This window comes from Heterodontus francisci, chromosome 5 (genome assembly GCF_036365525.1).
Source record: "Heterodontus francisci isolate sHetFra1 chromosome 5, sHetFra1.hap1, whole genome shotgun sequence".
NCBI lineage: Eukaryota > Metazoa > Chordata > Chondrichthyes > Heterodontiformes > Heterodontidae > Heterodontus > Heterodontus francisci.
Genome location: NC_090375.1, coordinates 187,651,364 through 187,669,066, shown reverse-complemented (window position 1 = coordinate 187,669,066; position 17,703 = coordinate 187,651,364). Strand labels below are relative to the sequence as shown.

General features: G+C 36.6%; 1 protein-coding gene across 2 annotated transcripts in view; it reads left to right on the top strand.

Annotated features, from left to right (window-relative positions):
- The window catches only part of atp9b (ATPase phospholipid transporting 9B), a 349,558-nt gene that overhangs the window by 267,830 nt on the left and 64,025 nt on the right, over positions 1-17,703 (top strand). For both annotated transcript variants that reach the window (XM_068032475.1, XM_068032474.1), the window contains exon 15: positions 8,883-9,140. In XM_068032475.1, the coding sequence (XP_067888576.1) occupies positions 8,883-9,140 (258 nt within the window). The remainder of the gene's footprint in view (positions 1-8,882; positions 9,141-17,703) is intronic.

The window sequence follows — 17,703 nt, the reverse complement described above, 5'->3', positions numbered from 1 at the left end:
AATTGTGATACAGCACTCCTAGTTTAGGAAAGGTATAGTTGACTAGGGCCTCTGCTGTACAACTTTGCTGTAATATTACCCACAGGCAGACATTCGCTGTCTGGGGTCAAGTATAAATAATAGCAGTTTGGGCAATATATCAAGAGGTGCCCAGTGCTGTAGAACTATACTCCAGTAAGAGTCAGTTACTTCAGGAGAGGAAGAAAAGGGACGGGTGGTGGTGGAAAAACCAAAACATGTATAATTTGCAATTGCAGATGAGCTGAAATAAACCTGCAAAGCACTCTGATATAAGTAGGTACTACTTTTCTGCTTTCATATCTCTCTCTATTCTATGTGTGATTGCACTGTTTTGATTTGTTTAACATAGTTATTCAGCAGTAACCTGTAATCGTATTCACTGTTACTTGGTATATTTTATTATATTTTCATCCACAAAGATATCTTGCAATACTTTTGGGGTAATAAAAGCCTCTGCCACACACAATATATTTAGATATATTCTAATAATGCATGCACAACAATTTTTTCTTCTCAAGTATATCCAGTTGCTTGTGGCCCCAGGAATATATAAATAGTGCAGGGAATGGATGACTCTTCACTTCAACAAGTGGGGAATTGTATTCCAGGTTTTTGAAATAATCTGCACAGTTGTCAAGCATGGCTTGTATCATGTGTGGTCTTTTATTTTCATTGAATAAATAGAAGAAACATATTTTACAAACTCGATTTCACTGAAATTTTTTTTGACAGCTGTATTTCATATGGTCAAAAGTGTTGCGTTAGATAGTCATTATAGTTGTTGGAAAGCCTATAGTTCATGTGGGCTTGGTATCTTCTGTCTGTATAGGTGGTGGATTTTTCATATTCAGTCAGATTTAAGCAAACGCATGTAAATTCATATCAGTTGGAATTCAGATTATTAATGCATCTTGTTACCATAAGTGCAAATGAATATTTCTTGAGATAGATCAGTCTGGAATCTGAAATTAAATGTTTGTCAAAGAATATCAGTGGTCCAAAAAGTGGAATTCCAGTTCCACTTAAATCTAAATTTTAAGTCTCTTGAGGTGTTGAAGATGTCTTCCAATGGTTAGGACAGATACTTGTTTGAGAAGGCTTAAGAATTGTTGCTGTTAGCCAAATGATATGCAGCGGAACTACATACAAGGTTCATTGTTCTCGTATGGGAAAATAAAACTACAAGAGGGAGACAGAAGAACAAAGAAATTATGTGGAGATTATGGCTGCAGAATTCTCTAGTGATAGATATTTTGTAATTCCAGATGCTGGTGTTTGGCCTTGATATTTTAAAATCTAACTTGATATAACTTTGCAAAAAAAAAAACTTGTTTAAGGAACTTTGTAATGAAAATTGATACGGTTTTATTAAATTATTTTTGTTCTCGAATCTCCATTTCACAGTTTCCCTCAAAAAGTGAAATTCAACTTCCAAAAGAGAGTTTTGTGGAGTTCTCTGGTGAAATTTGATGAATCTGGTGCAATCTGTAGACTTATTTTTGTTTACATCTTCTAATTTTAGGATCGAGAGACAGATGAACTGATGAATGAACAAGGCTATCATTAATTGGGATGAGAATTAAAAGACCATCTGGAAAAGCTAGTTGCAATGTGATTAAAGAATCTTAGTGAGATTTATAGCAAGGAATGTTACAAGCCGGAGAGTGGGCTGCCATCCTAATCAAACTGATGACCAAATACAGTATATTGTAGACATTCCTTAGCAAGCTAAATCTTACTGTAGGAATTCTGATGGACTGGACTCTGAGAAGATAGAGTTGTGGCTCCTTTCAATCCTTGGGAAAGGGAAGGGAGAAGTTGACTATCTGAGATAAACCCCAGATCTTTCTGCGAAGGGAGGAAGAGATAGTGATGCAGAAGGCAAAGTACTGTTGCTGTTGCTGACATATTATTGTAACTGACTATTAATAAACGCATTCTGTTCTATAGACAGAAAAGGCGTCAAACATGGTTATCTGTTGCTTTGTCTTGACATTAGCTTTCAAAAATTAGTCAATAAGCCTCAATTAAATATGTTGCATAAATAGTGTAAAGTTTAGTCTCCTCTACTCAGATTCAAAAATAGTAATTAAACAGAATTTTGCAATTGGACTGTAGTATTCCACAAAAGTGACCTAAGTGAATATTATTTACCGAGATCAATAATATGGGTCACTTACTTGGAGACTATCAATGTTAAACCACATCTCATGGTGATGTTGGGTGTTATTCCACTGATGCAGGTTCAAAAATGTTTTGATATAGTTACCTGTATGAAATATATCGTAAATAACACAAAATGCTGGCAATACTCAGCAGGCCAGGCAGTATCTGTTGAAAGTGAAATAAACAGCTCTTGTTTCTGTCTCCACAGATGCTGCCTGACCTGCTGAGTAGTTCCAGCATTTTCTGTTTTCATTTCAGATTTCCAGCATCCGCAGTATTTTACTTTTGAAATAAATAGTATATCATGGTAGTCCAACTGGTATGGAGAATATCTCACTTGTATCATGGTCCATGTGATAGATACGTTAGTTATGGACTATCTTTCATATCCCAAAAGCAGAATCTGCTGTTTCATTTACATACGCAATTTGTACTGTCCAATAACAGTTATCCCTATGTCCCTCTTACATTAGCCTTTACTGAAAGCCCTGAAATATACAGGCCAAAAAGTGACAAATCCGAATGTTTTATTTCTACAAAAACATCCCTTTTTGGTAAAACTGATCAGCATTTAATGAAACCAAAGAAAGACAGATGTATATGCAATTGGTAAGAAATTGCTATGCCAATTTTTTTCTGAAATTGTCAATACAGTATAATTTAAGAACTAGATGTCAATGACGATTTATAATTTACTACTTCTGTTCATGTCCAGCTTCGTTCTCTATATTTATCACAAGACGACTGCCTCCAAGTGTCATTTGCTAAATAAAGAGGAGTGCCAGCACTGCTGCTTCTGTCTTCAATATAATTTTGTACAGTAAATTGCCCAAGTGACTTCCACGTTAACCCAAGGTCAATGCAGTCTTGTATTAAGTGTATTATGAAATCGAATATTGCATTCTTAATTTTGTGCAGACTTGGTTTTACTAAACTGTACCTAAATGATCTGGGCTTATGTTAGTATAATGTGTACTAATTTGAAAATAAGACTAATAAGAAAATTCTGAAAGACGATTTAAACCAAAAAATGCAAACTTGTATTTATAATGTCCTCAGGGCATCCAAACTGCTCCAAAACTAATGCAACACTTTGAAGTGTAGTCACTGTTATAATGTCAGCATGGAGATCAATTTGCTCACAGCACCTTCCCACAAACAGCAGTATAATAACTGACTTGACAACCTGCTTGAGTAATATTGATTGAGGGATAAATGTTGGCTACAACACTGGGAGAGCTCCCCTTCAAGTAGTGCCATGAGATCTTCTGCATTCACAAGGCCTTGGTTTAATGTTTCAGTCCAAGGACAACAGCTCCAGCAGTACATCACTCCCTCAATATTATATCAGAGTATAAGAGTAGATTACTCAAGTATCTGGAGTGGTGCTTGAACCCATGACCACCTGACTCAGGTGAGAGTACAGTCACTGAGCCAAAGTTGACATGTAGCAATGTCACATTTCTCCATAGAAATTTAACTAGATTAAGCACTGTGGTTTATTCTAAGAATACTAAATAAAGAGAGAATCCATATATATTTCTAAAATGTTACAATGTGGAGAGTACAAATATTTGCTTTCGCAGATCTTAATCTGAAAATAAGTGTGTCTTGAGATCTGAAAATATCCTTCAGTGTTCAGAAGTATTAAATATCCTCTTTTAAAGTGATGCAACCACCAAGTAATATTAAATTGTTCTGGTAGCTACTGGTAAGGATAGCTGCTCTTCTGCAATTGCTCCACTCCTCAATTGTAACTCTGTGTACAGCAATAATAGCTAGGAAAATATGCTGTGTTTTTAATATTCTATTCAGGGTCTCATTTAAGATGCTGGTTTGTGGATGAGGTCTGTGTTGTCGTTTGGTCAGAGGCATTGTTGCCCTTAGTGACCCTTGAAATGCATGAATATCAGTGTCTGATTTCAAATCTATAAGAAGCCAAATTCAAATTTGTTAGAGAGGTGGTCTCCACTGCATCAAAGTAAGCATCTCATGTCACTTTCAAAATAGTGTGACGTCTGTTCTTTTCATCCTCAGTAATGGCATCTTAACAGAAAGTGAGAAATGCCACTTTATTAAGTTTCTAAATGTACAGAGGAGCAGAAATACCTGTTACAAAAGGGTCTGAGAGGATTCTGAAACCAAATGAAAGTACAGAGGAGTTCTCCTTGTACATCTTGGCCAATATTTATCTCTCAACCAAATGGTCATTTATTGCATTGCTGTTTATGGGTCCTTGCTGTGCACAAATTGGATGCTGTGTTTGTCTACATTATCAATAAAGTACTTCATTGGCTGTGAAGCACTATGGGATTTCTAGTCCTTGGAAGGGCTGGTATGCGAATGCTGGTTTTCTTGGGAAAAACACTGGGCTGAATTTTGCCAGCCCCTCAACACTGTGGGTCGTGGTGGGGAGGCCTGTGAAATGCTAGCGGGAGTGGCAAACAATGACCCACGACGCCGAGAAGGCCCTGCCAGATATTGGCGGCAGCGAGGCCTTGGTGTGGCCCCCAGCTGCTTGGCAGCGAGGCCTTAATTAAAATATCTAAATGAGCATTAATAAAATTCAAATTACCTTAACTGCTGATGGCGGCCATCCATGCCAATGTTACGGCCAACCGGCCATGACTCGTGCGCCTTTGGAACTCTGTTGGAATTCCAAGGCGAGACACTGATGGGGAGGGGGAAGGAATAAAATTAACAGGGTGGGAGGGGTGGGGGAGCGGGCAAAACACTTTTTATTGGCTGTGGGAATGGTGGGAAGGGGTTGAAGGGCAAATGTGAGAAGATTGGGGGGGTATGGTTGGGTCGGGAACAAAATAAGTTTTCTGGATATAGGGCAATGAAAAGACCATGGGGGGGGGGGTAGTTGGGGAAGGGCCTCCATCTCAGAATTATTTATTTAAATCAAATGAAGTCTAATATCTTTTTGAAAATGTAAAATTTTGCTAAGGGCTTGAAGCCCTTTCAAAATGGCCCAGGCCTCTGCACGGTGGTGCTGGACGCCGTTGGCTTTGACACAGCGGCTGCCCCCTCTACATCATCAAGGGCAGCCGCTCCGCCCGTTCCATTTAAATCAGACCCAGCGCATAATATCGGTGAGGGGGGGTGGTGGGGGAGATGGGGGGGAAGCTGCGCAGTGGCACTTCTGTGTCAGAAGGCTGCAGCTTTTGCGGCGTGCTGATAAAATTCAGCCCGCTAATTCCATTCGCAACCAAGCATTTTTGTTGCATTCTTAGATAAAAATAGAGAAAAACCTAAATCTTAAAAGTCTCATCAGTTTAGGTGCTGCATCAGTAGCAACAGGAGTAGGCTGTTCAACCATCCAGGCCTGTTCAGACATTCAGTTTGATCATGTTGATCTGTAACTTAACTCCCTAAAGCAGACGGTGTTTTTCCATATCATTTTTTACCTTTATCATACAAAAATCTATCTGTTTTGAAAATTTCAAATGACCCAGCATCCAAATCCTTTTTGGGGAGCGTTCCAGATTTCCACTACCCTTTCATGGAGAAAAAGTGCTTCTTGCTTTCATTTCTAAATGGCCTTACTGTAATTTTAATATTGTGCTCGCTACCTATCAAATGTTCTTAATTTTAAAGACCTTGATTAAATAATCCCTCAACCTGCTATATTCAAGGGAATGCAAGCCAAGTTTATGGAAATTGTCCTCATAACTTAGCCCTTTAAACTGTGGCATCATTCTGATGAATCTGCTATATCCCTTCCCAGGCCACTGTACCTTTACTGAACTTCAGTGCCCAAAACTGAATGCATTCCTCCACATGATGTCTGACCAAGGCCTTGTACAATCACTTCCTCACTTTCGTGTCCCAGCACCAGCCACCGCTCCCACCCCGAGATAATGACCAATATTCCAGGAGCCCTTTAGATTACCTTTTGTACCTATACATCAGTTTTTCATGATTATTGTACACACAAATTCATTTTCTCATCGTAGCCCCAGTCTCTCAATTCTGCCGTAGTTTTGCCCACTGATTTAGTCTGTGTCCGTTTGTAACTTCCTGCTCCCATCTGAACAGTATACTGTGTCTCCTAACTTAGTCATCTGCATATTTGGATGTGCAACTCTTAATTCTGTCATCCAGGTCTTTAATATACATGATGAAATGCTCAAGCCCAAGTTCGATCATGTTGAATTCAATATTGTCTTATTGTTCCATGTTATATCTATATGTGAGGAAACCTCTAACCGTCTCAGGCCATGAAAGCTTTATGGAACTTCTCCCAGAGGTTTACCTGTCAGTGAAACATATTTTTCAGTGCATATAATGATTACCACAGATTTAATACTATTAAATTTACTTTTGAATTAATACCTATGGTATACGGATAAATATTTATTCCACTTTGTAAATAATAGTTTTTGAGACATTTAACAGCCCCACCTCCATCCAGAACCAGGGCTTATGAAGTAACTGCATTGTGGATGGTTCTGGTTGTTGGTTCAAGTGAACATCTTATCTAATGATCCCAGTGCCATTTTATATATTGAAATATGTAGTTGAAGACAAAGTCCATAGTTGAAAAGAGAAGAGAAAGCCCGATAAGTAAAGTCGGCATGGTTAAGTGACTTCATTGGTTGTACAGCTCTTTGGGGGGCTTCCTGAGGTGGTGAAAGGCGCTATATAAGTGCAAGTTATTTTCTTACTTTTAAAAGCCTTTGCAGTAGGGAGTATGAAGTGAAGACTTCATAAGGCAAGATATAGAGAGATTCCACTTTTTTGTTTGAGATTTTTTCATTATTTTTTTGAAAGCAGAAATTCATTGGGATACAGAATAATGAACCTTGCACTTTACTGCTGTATTTTAAGAAAGGTTTAGTTATAAACATATGATATACTCATTGCTCTTTCTGTGAAAATAACATCTGATGCAAATGGTACATGTAATGTAATTAATTTTAGCAGAGTTTGGTGTTTTTAATTTGTCATTAATTTCATCCATCCAATCTTTTAATATAAATATGATAGTATAGTAGGTCTACAGTAATGCAACACTCAAATCTATTGTAAATTGATTATATTTCCCCACTGGAAAAGCTTTGTGATACAGGGCATAAGCTTTAATGGAATTTGTGTGAAATTAAATTATACCAGCATCAATACACATCACATAACGCAGAATGAGTAAATCAGCTTAATTTATAGAGGAGCATCAGTGTTGGAAGAATACAAATGCAGCCTTATCGCAGAAACTGAAGAGCTGTCAGATGAGTAAAAAGTTAAACCTTTTATTAGGCAACACTGTAATTTGATGGGCAGAAAGTTCACGGTTCAGTAATTTAGCACACCCAGGCAACAAGAGACTGGTTAAAATGGAATGAGGTAAGGTCAGCTTAAAGTTAACAGAAAAGTGGTTGATAGAGATGGTGGGATCAGGGGTGTATGTCATTTCACATCCTGGCCTGAAGGCCTTCACTGGGTAGGAGGTTAATAATGGAAAATGATCTGCTTCACTGGAGGAGATAAATTCTGTCAGAAGCAGCTGGATCTTATTGGAGTTTTAGCTTATATACATGACAGTGCGGAGTTGGTGCTTGTAAAAGACGCAGCATGACTCCAACAATCTAATGTGACAAAGGAGTTATGGAGGTTGTGTCATTTATACTATTTTTGCCTGTTTACTGTATATCAAGACGAGTGAAAAGGCTTTTTGTTTCTGTTAAATAGGGATGTGTGTTTGTGTATGTATACAATTTATGTATAATTTCCACTGACTTTATTTGCGTAAAATGCTACTTTTTAAAAATAAAAAAACCCTCTCATGCTTTTGTAATGCTTCTATTGTATTTTTCCTTCAATGAGGAGGAAGCTTTTGGGCTGTAAAATTTGCTATGGCTGTTGGTAAGGTGTCATTTTATGCTGTTTGTATTTTCCTTTCCTTTCCTTTCCCTCCCCAAACCATAAAGCTGCTGTGAAGATGTGCCAACTCTACTGAGGACCAGTAAAACTAACTTGTATTATGTAGGCGAGTTTAAATGTTAGTTAATACTGAGCTTTACATTTTACGTGCTGAATGGAAGTTAATTGTTGTAATTTTTTTAAAATCAGAGTCGCTGTCCAACCCTGGCCACCAATCACAGTTTTGCATCTGAGAAGGTGCCTACTCTGACCTTTATGCATTTAAGATAAAATTTGAGAAAGGAAAGCAGTGAAATGGGACAAGAGCATTGTAGAAAAAAGGCAAGGTGCTTCTTTCATACATATTGTACTGGCAAGTTCAAGAGTTGGCAGTATGGCTCTCCAGCTTGCTTAGAATTAGTTTTTGGGCAGTTCAGTTGTACTGTTGACAAGCTTTTGTACTTTGGGAGGTAAATAGAAAATAGCTCTCAATATTCATCTTAAGGGAATTGCAATATTCACTTGAATTGTGAAGAATGCCCAGTGGTTTTAATTTTGTCATAACAGAACTGGGATATATTTGCCAAGACCATGTTCAGCTGTATAACAGTAAGGTAAAGTGTTGAGTTTACAGGTCTGTTAGTATTGGTGGTGTTCACGGCAGGAGGAATATGACATAAAATGAGTTACAGACAATATTGGCACACATTTTTTCCCCTATACCTTATTGGTACCAATATGCTAAATAAACCATGTGCCTGCTAGAAATGGGATTCTATTGTCTGGAAGCTAACAGGAAATTTGACTCTCTATATTTTTTTCCTCTTAAGGGAAATAGTTCACATGGTCATTTGACAGGCAGTAGTACCAGTGCTGCCACATCCAGCAAAACCACTTCATCTGCTCCAAAAGTTCGCAAATCTGTCCACAGTCGCATTCATGAAGCTGTAAAAGCCATTGCTCTGTGTCACAATGTTACACCTGTCTATGAATCACGTGCAGGGGTGAATGGAGAAACAGAATATGCTGAGGCTGACCAGGATTTCAGTGACGAAAACCGCACATACCAAGCCTCCAGTCCTGATGAGGTCAGTTTCCATATTACTTCAATTATTTATGTTTATGGATTTGGAAAAATTGTCTAATATTTTAAATGTCTGCAATTTAACATATTTGCATGGAACTACATTGTTCACTGCCACAGACATTGTTTTTTTTTTAAAGACAGTAATCAAATCTAATTAAGATTACATACTTCAGGCATTTGCAATGTGTTTTCTAGGTGGGTTCAAAGGAGAAATTTAAAAAAGGCCTTTTCGTAATTTTAAGGACCCATATTGATGCAGTGTACATTGAAATTACATGCCTTGAAATCCAAGGGGAAAAATCTAAGTGGATCATTGTTTAACTTATTGAATATTTTTGTACTTAGAATGATAGCTGATGCCAGTGTTCCACAATCACTGAAGAACCATTCTAAAAGCATATTTTATTGAAAAAACTGCTTTCACTATTGTACCCTGGAGCTTTATTTAGCAAAATTGTTCAATTGATGTCTCCCTTTTAAATCATTCAGTGTTGGCCAAATGAGTTTTTTTTTCCTAAGTAAGCAATATTATTTTGTAACAGAAACCACTGGCACCCATTTTATTTTCAATGTTGACTGAAGAACAACTAACAATTTGCATGAGCCTTAGGTGCAACTAAATCCTTTCAGTATTGTAAACCTTGCCGTAGGTTTATGCACAATACCTTCTAGTTGACATAAATTTACATTTTGATTAGTCTGTGACTTTTTAAGTCAGGCAAAGCTTTGTTTCTTTGTTACAGTGTACGTTTGCAGTATATATTTAATGCATTTCAGTTTGGTGTGTTTGTGAAGCAACTAAAAGGGGTAGGAATAATTTGAAATTATGCCCCTTGAAGGAAAAAAGATGGCTTATCCAAAATATAATGTACCTGTGCCTTTTCCTTCCTGAAACACGTCGTAAAACCGACATAACGATGAGCTGGTTTTCTTGACTATCCTGCTTTCATTCTTTTCTCTAACGTATCTTTTGCATGGTTTTACATTGTACTTTTCAAATTTATTTTCTTTTTATGACATTTTAATTGTTTTCCTTTTCTCTTGCCTTTTAATTCATCTTTCGTTATCCTAACTACAAAATTTCATGTTCAGTATTCTTTATATGCTTTATCTTGTATCATCTGTTTATTTTGTAAAAACTATATTCTTCCCTCTTGCTCTGTCCCAAGATCTCACTGAAGGATAGAATGAGATTTTTGTCAGTAAGCAGTTTCTTAATGAGACTTGTCCAGCAGTGATAACTACTTAGTGAAAATTTCAAGCGAACTCCACTGCAGGGAACATGAACAGCCAAGTCAGAAATGGGGTTAAGCTTAAGGCCTATTGGCAATAGAGGACATATAGAAAAGATCAAACTTAATGTAGCAGGAGCAAAAGTGAAATCCAGATTAACATTATTACAAGCAATATATGTGATTGTGTATAATCCTGTTATGATTTAAGAGCTATAGCATCACAGGATGCCCGGACTTTTGTGTGTATTTGTAGATTTCACTTTTGACATCAACTTTAACTTGTTCCAGAATACCTTGGCCTTTTTCGTTGAAGCTTCAGTTATCATCTGAAAACCTTAGAATATGAAAATATAATTTTAATGCTACAACTCCCTAACTGCACTGAGAAGCATGAAAACTGTGATCTAGTAATCCTTTGGAAATAGTTCAGTCTAATGTGATATCAATCGAGAATACTCATTTTTATTTCAACCTGTGTGCGAGAAAAAAATTGCAAAGATTTTATTCTTGTACAGTTTTTCTCATTTGCATTTTACGTTCTAACGTTGTTCATAAAGGCCAGAGCTATAAATGTTTGTCTATCTTCATGAGACTTATTCTATTTGATTGTGCAAGCTTTTTAAAAGCAAAACCACTTAGCTGAAATCGATAGTGTACGTGAATAGTACATTTTTATAATTTGAAGTTTATACCCTTATTGTTTAACATTAATGTTTTCATCACAAACTATAGGAATGAGTTTGATGCATTAATTATGTAATTTGGAGTCAAATCTCTGACCTAGGTTATGTTTGTCTTATTCTTAATGTAAAATTTTCTTGTGCTTTGTATTTCTGATAAGTGATCAATATTTCATTTTGTTGTTTGAGCACAGGAGCTGCAGTGGTACGGTGTTTCGAATTGAGCACGTAGTGTCTCCAAATGACCTAACATAGACATTGACAAAACAATATTATAGTCAAGCTTGATGGTCTTAAATATATACCCATTGAGCAAAATCCATCATTTTCTTCAGATACAGAAAAGTACACTGACCTAATGTAAAGGCCAAGCATAAAAGGAGATAAACTAAGTGGATAGGCTGATGAAGTGCAAAGGTCACAAGCCTAGTAATATAAGGGCATGCTTTAAACAGTGCCTCTGAAGACCTTTGATCCTTTTTGGTCAGAGGGGAATGATTGGCCATGGTCTTTAATGACTGGTTATTCTCATAAACTAGCTATTTTGTGAGGAATGATGCAAGGTTTTCCATGTTACCAGTAACTTAGGTGTGCTGTTAGATTTAAGAAAAAATCATGCTTTTTTTCTGAATATAAATAGTGCTTACATAATAGTCAAATGCTCAAGATATTTGTGAAGAGTTAGCAATTTTTAGCATTGGCTATTGTTTACAGGGTTCTATGAATAAGAACATAGCTTCAGTTTAAAAAGTATAATGGTACTCTTTACTTGCATCAAAAATTAAGTTCCTCTTTAGTAATGGGGTATGTTTTATTTAATACATATGGTGATAACATGCTTTTGGAAACGAGACGTCACTTTTTTTGCAGTTGTATTTGTAACAAATCATTGTCCGTCTGATAACTGCATCTAATATTTCAGGAAAATAAATGTTGACCAGACTTTAAATAACACTGTCCCATTTTTGAAAAATGCTAATTCTAATAAAGATATTTGGATCCCCATATGTTTTGAATTGTCAAAAGTGCAATATTTTTGACTGAAGGAATAATGACCCAAAATGAATTTTCTGTGCACATTTCACAGCTGAAAAATGTACTTGTCTAACTGCAAGTTTCAGCAACTTGAACAATAGATGACACGGGGTTTACAAAATTAATATACTGCTGCTTCTTAGCTGTAAAAGCAGTATTTAACTGTAAATCATCAGTTTTGTGGCTCCTTAGTCTCATTTTTCAACTAAGGAGATAGTAATCCAAGAGTGTCATTAATTTTTGTTTATTTTTATTTGTCTGTATCTTGGAATGGAAATTCGGGATGCTACTATTGGTACTTGTAATAAAATAACATGGGAAGATTTATCTTTCAGTCATGACTACTGGTGTAAATTTTAAATCAGGCACAGATGTTTTCTCATGACATCTTTGCATAAAATAAATGAATTATTGAAAAACATTTGTCCCTGTGCCCACACAACGCTAGTTGGCACAAAATTGAAAAGGTACAGAGGCACTATGGAATGGTTTGAATTGTTAAACACTGATATTAGTTGCACATAATGTTCTAAATGTTGTATATGTTTTACAACTGGGTGCCAAAGTAGATGCATAACTGCCTTACATTTGCCTCTTAACATATACTTAGACTTCAATTTGTAATCTGAGCAATGTTAGTTATTGATGCTGACGATATGAATTTTAGTGGCATTCCATATTGTAATGGATTTAGAAATTTTTTTTAAAAAATCATTTCTGCACCCTACCACTTTTCTGTACTTTGGAACAATCTAAACTCATTTTGCAGAGCTGCAATAAAGTCGCCATCTAGTGTCTTATAGAGAACAGGAATTGCTGTGCAATGTTTTGCAATTAATGAGTTAAGAAAATTCACCTTTTGATGAAGCTCATGTTGCAGATGTCAAGAACCTGAAAGTTTAAATGCCCACTGCTATCTGAAAAGGTGTGTAATTTTTTAAAAACATCGTATAAATGAGTAACTGTTAAGCTTAAATTATGATTTCCATATTGTATGTAACAAGGGAAATATTCTGTATGTGGTTAAAAGAAAGTATGTATTATTGGATTGTTTTGAAGACTTTCAGGCAAATGTTTCAAACCAGTTAAATAACTTCAGAGTAATTCCTCTTATTTGAAATTCACCTTCCAAATTATATTTGAAATGGATTTTTTTGGCAATATATTTTATAAGATTTAACAATGTTCTTTATCTTCAAGACTATATCTGATGGTTAACTAGAAATATTTTGCAATTTCTTTCACTTTGATATTGGAGTAACAACTCAGTATTGATTTTAAATGTTGTAGCATTGAGAAGAGTTGTGCAGAATTACAATGAAGTAGCAACACTTTACATATAATTTATGAAGCCATGTTTTAAGGAACGTTGGGCAGCACTTAGAAAGTGGGTGGTGAAGAAGCAGGCTGTGCTGCTGGGAATCATTATTATAAAATTGATTTATGGGGTCCACAATAGCTCAGTGAGTTTATCCAGTGAGTAGTTGAACCAGACAAATGGTGAAATCCTTGGGTCTGATTCCCTAATCTGTGCTGAATTAGCTGATTTTAACCTGAGCAGGGGCAGGGAGTGCTGCACTTGGCATCCGTACCCATGCCTTGGGAAATTGAAAATTGGCCAGGATTCCCACTCTTGATTACTATCATGTGAAACCTGTTGAAAGTGTTCATGTGAAGGTTGAGGGAATCGGTGATCAAGTTCGGCTGTGATGACTCTGCACAGCCAGTTAACCTGCCAACACTTACAGGCAAGGTTCACACTTGTTTAATGGTTAGTTGAGCAAGATACCATAGGATAAGCAATTCCACAAAGCAGTTATGTCTTCAGGTTGGGAGGACCAAAACTAGCTAGGTAGAAGAAACTAATTTACTAATGTACTTGGTCGTCTTTTTATTTTTATCAGTTTAAAATTTTCATTTTTTTTCAGATTTAACTACTATTTCTACTACTATTAAAAATGTAATAGTGGGTTTGAAATGGGCTCACTGGGATTTATTCCACATAAGTATCTGGCCTGATTCTGAAGAGCGCTATCTTTGCAAAGGAAAAACAGTTATGAACAATTCTCTTTGGCCAAACACTGCACCATTTCTGTCCTAACAATGCCACGTGCAAGTGACACATTGATGTGTTTTAATGCAGTTTGCGTTCAGTTTGCTGAAAGCTTTTTCATGAAAATAATGTCCCTCTGAACCAGAACTCTCAGGGTGGGGAAAAAATCAAATATTCGCAATGCACAACTGTTCAAGCGGCATCTGAAAGTAAAAGTTTAATATTTTGAGGGGAAATGAGCACATGCTGATAAAGGGGCTTCCTTATGCGAGGAAGTAAAATTGCCTTGTCAGCTCCGCTGCAAAGTGTTTAAAGCTCACTTTGTAAAACTGTTCTCACGTCAATTCTCAGTTTCCCAGAGCTGACTGAAATTTGAAGCCACCACTGACACTTATGACATTTCATTGTTCTAAGTCAAGCGAGCAGATGGAGCACCTCATAACTAGAAGAAACTGACATGAGTCATCAGAGCTCCGTATCAAGCAAATCTCCTTTCAATTCAACACAGTGCCCCTTTGCCACTAATGTCATGAAGGAAATCCATAGCTATGATGCTCGTTACAGAGAGGAGCAAGGCAGTGAGGGGATGAGGAATTAAAATGAAATAAGTCAAAAGTAATTTTCTAACTTATATTGACACAGTAAGTATATGAACATGTTACTTAGCTACAACAAATTTCAATAGAATTATGACTGTGACTCTGTAAAGCTGTAGTCATGAGAAATGACAATAAACATAATGAAATTGGCACAGTTTAAATGCGATCTCTAAATAAAAGGTAATGATCTACTTCACTAGTTTAACAGAGGTCACCAGATAAAACATACAATGAGGTTTCTGTGTATATTTGTTAGAGGGCATTTCTATAATGCTTGCATATATTTAGGTAAACATCTATTTTAAAAAAAAATAGAAACAACGTGAAATGGAACTTGTGTTTTTTAAAAAATGTATTTTGTTACCAAATAACAGTTCACAACATCTTCAGAAGTCATGTTTACCACTGATCTCATCTCATGTTTACACATCAGTGTGCCTTTAATCCTTTTGCCATGTACTTGTTAGGTTTTACCTTGAAAGACACGTTTTTAAAACAGGCAAGAACTTGGGTAATGGCAAATAATTGCAATTGAAAGGAATGTTTCACACTAAAGTTGCGTATTAACCTTATTCCCGAGTATGTATTTATTAAAAATACAGATGGCCTAGCTCCAACCACCGTTCTGTTGCCCATGCAATTGCAGCATGGAACCGGCATTGGTGCTTCATTATAAGAATATATCCATACTCCTACCAATTGGCAGGGAAAAGATCTTCTCAACAAAGTTATGGGCCATTCTTCAAATGAACTTCATTCTAGTAATTTACTCCTGTTTAATGTTAATATGTTAATCTTGAATACAGTACATGAAGGATTGACCAAATGTCAATTTAAAAAAAAAGTTCACCTCAAAGTATACAGTTCCCCAGTATACGAATCATCGGAGATATGATATTCATGTTCTTGACCTTAGATATAAACAGTGCTGCTCCTGACTGCCTCAGTAATACCAAATGCTTATAAATATTCCTGTTAGAGAACATTACTCTCTTAACAAACATTTTGATTGGCTACAAATGTTGTTAGAATCATAAAATAATACAGTTCTGAAACTGACCATGTGTCACATCAAATCCATGTGGTGTTCTCAGAAACCATCTAGTCTAATATCGCTCTTCTGCTTGTTCCCCGTGCCTTTGATATTCCTCTCTTTCAAGCAATTGTCTAATGCCTTTTAAAATATTTTTATGAATTCTACTTTAATAGTTATTGGCAAAGAATTCCACAATTTTAGCCACTCTCTAACGAAATCTTTTTCTAAACATCCTGTCATGCAGGTCTCCCACCTGCCAAGAATAAGGCACATTAATTTCACCACATGAACATTGATTTTCTAAATTGTTACTTGTGTAAAGAAAGAACTTGCTTTAAAAAAAAAGACCTGTGTAAAGAAAGAACTTGCTTTAAAAAAAAAAGACCCTTGACTGGAAAGACATTTGCAGAGTAACAGACAGTACTTGGAAAGGACAAAGGGGCCACTCCCTACTCCAATTTAATCCACAATGACATGATTACCAGACATTGAAGGCGGAGAAGTTAGCATTCCAGGTTGACTGCTAAAATACTCCCAATACACAGAAGAGACGTGGTCAAACCAGTCAGTCACGTGACCACCTGCTGGTCAACTAGGGAGTTTTTAAAATTAGAGAAAGTGTTTGAAGACCGAAAGCTGTTTACTCCTAGACTGGAAAAGACCTCTCTCCTGTCTGCTCTCATCTCTCACCAGCTTTGGAAACCATTGACGACACATGAACCCCAAGAGAGAAAAGTCTCCTACGGTGAACAAGGTTTACGAAGAATACTGGACCCCAACGAAAAGCCAGATCTGCCTACAAGCAAGGACTATAGTGAGCCCGACACACCGTAACTAAAACCCCTCTTCAGGGATTGCCTCAAACCTCTCTACTTTTTCTTCTCTTTTCTGTCTCTATTTGCATGTGCATATCACGTATGCAAGCTACCATGGGGCGCGGCATGTATCTGTAGGCGTTAACCGAATTAGAGTTTAAATTTTAATAAATTTCACTTTTCTTCTTTAAACCTAAGAAAGCCTGTTAGTGTTCATTTCTTTGCCTTATAATTGGAAAGCAGTGAGCAAGGATTCACCAAGGGGGAGCTCAAAACATAATGTGTTTAAAATTAAATCCTGTTGCAGTAAGACCAGGTAAAGGCTGAAAGAGACCCTAGACACCTTTCTCACCTGGTCGTAACAATCCTTTTAATTCTTTTTGTGATTATCTTAAATTTGTGTTTGCTTGTAACCACCTCACCAATCAGTGGAAACAATCTATCACTATTTATCACATTACTCTTCATCAGAACACCTCCCTCAGGTCATCCTTAACCTTCTCTACTCCAGTGGAAAAATAGCCTCAGCTTCTCAGATCTCTTCATAACTATACTCCCATTTCCCTGGTAAAGTCATGATGAATCTAAACTTGCACCCTTTTGGTTACTTTTCTCCTTTTCTATGATGGGATACCCAGACCTGTACATAATACTCCAGCTGAAGCCTAATGTAGGACTTTGGACAAGTTTGATACTACTTCCTTTTGTATTCTGTGCCTGTAGATACAAAATCCCTTTTACGAATATATCAACTTGTGTTGCTAGTTTTTAAGACCAGCATATCTGCATGCAAGGCCCCTTTGCTCCACTACTTGCTTGAAAATCTTACCATTTACAGTGTATTTACTTTTCTCTATTTCTTTCAAAATGTCTTCATATTTCTCAACATTGAACTACATCTGCTACTGATCTGTTCATCCGGTTTTCCTGCCTGTTTTCCACCAGTGTTTCCACAATTCACAGCACAGTTTGCCAAATCCCAATTTGTGTCACCATCAAATTTAGCTATATTCCCCTCAACTTCAAAGTCCAGATCATCTATATATAAAAGACAAAAGCAGCCTAAATATACCTGTGAAACACCACTCAATGCATTTATTATCTCTCTCAT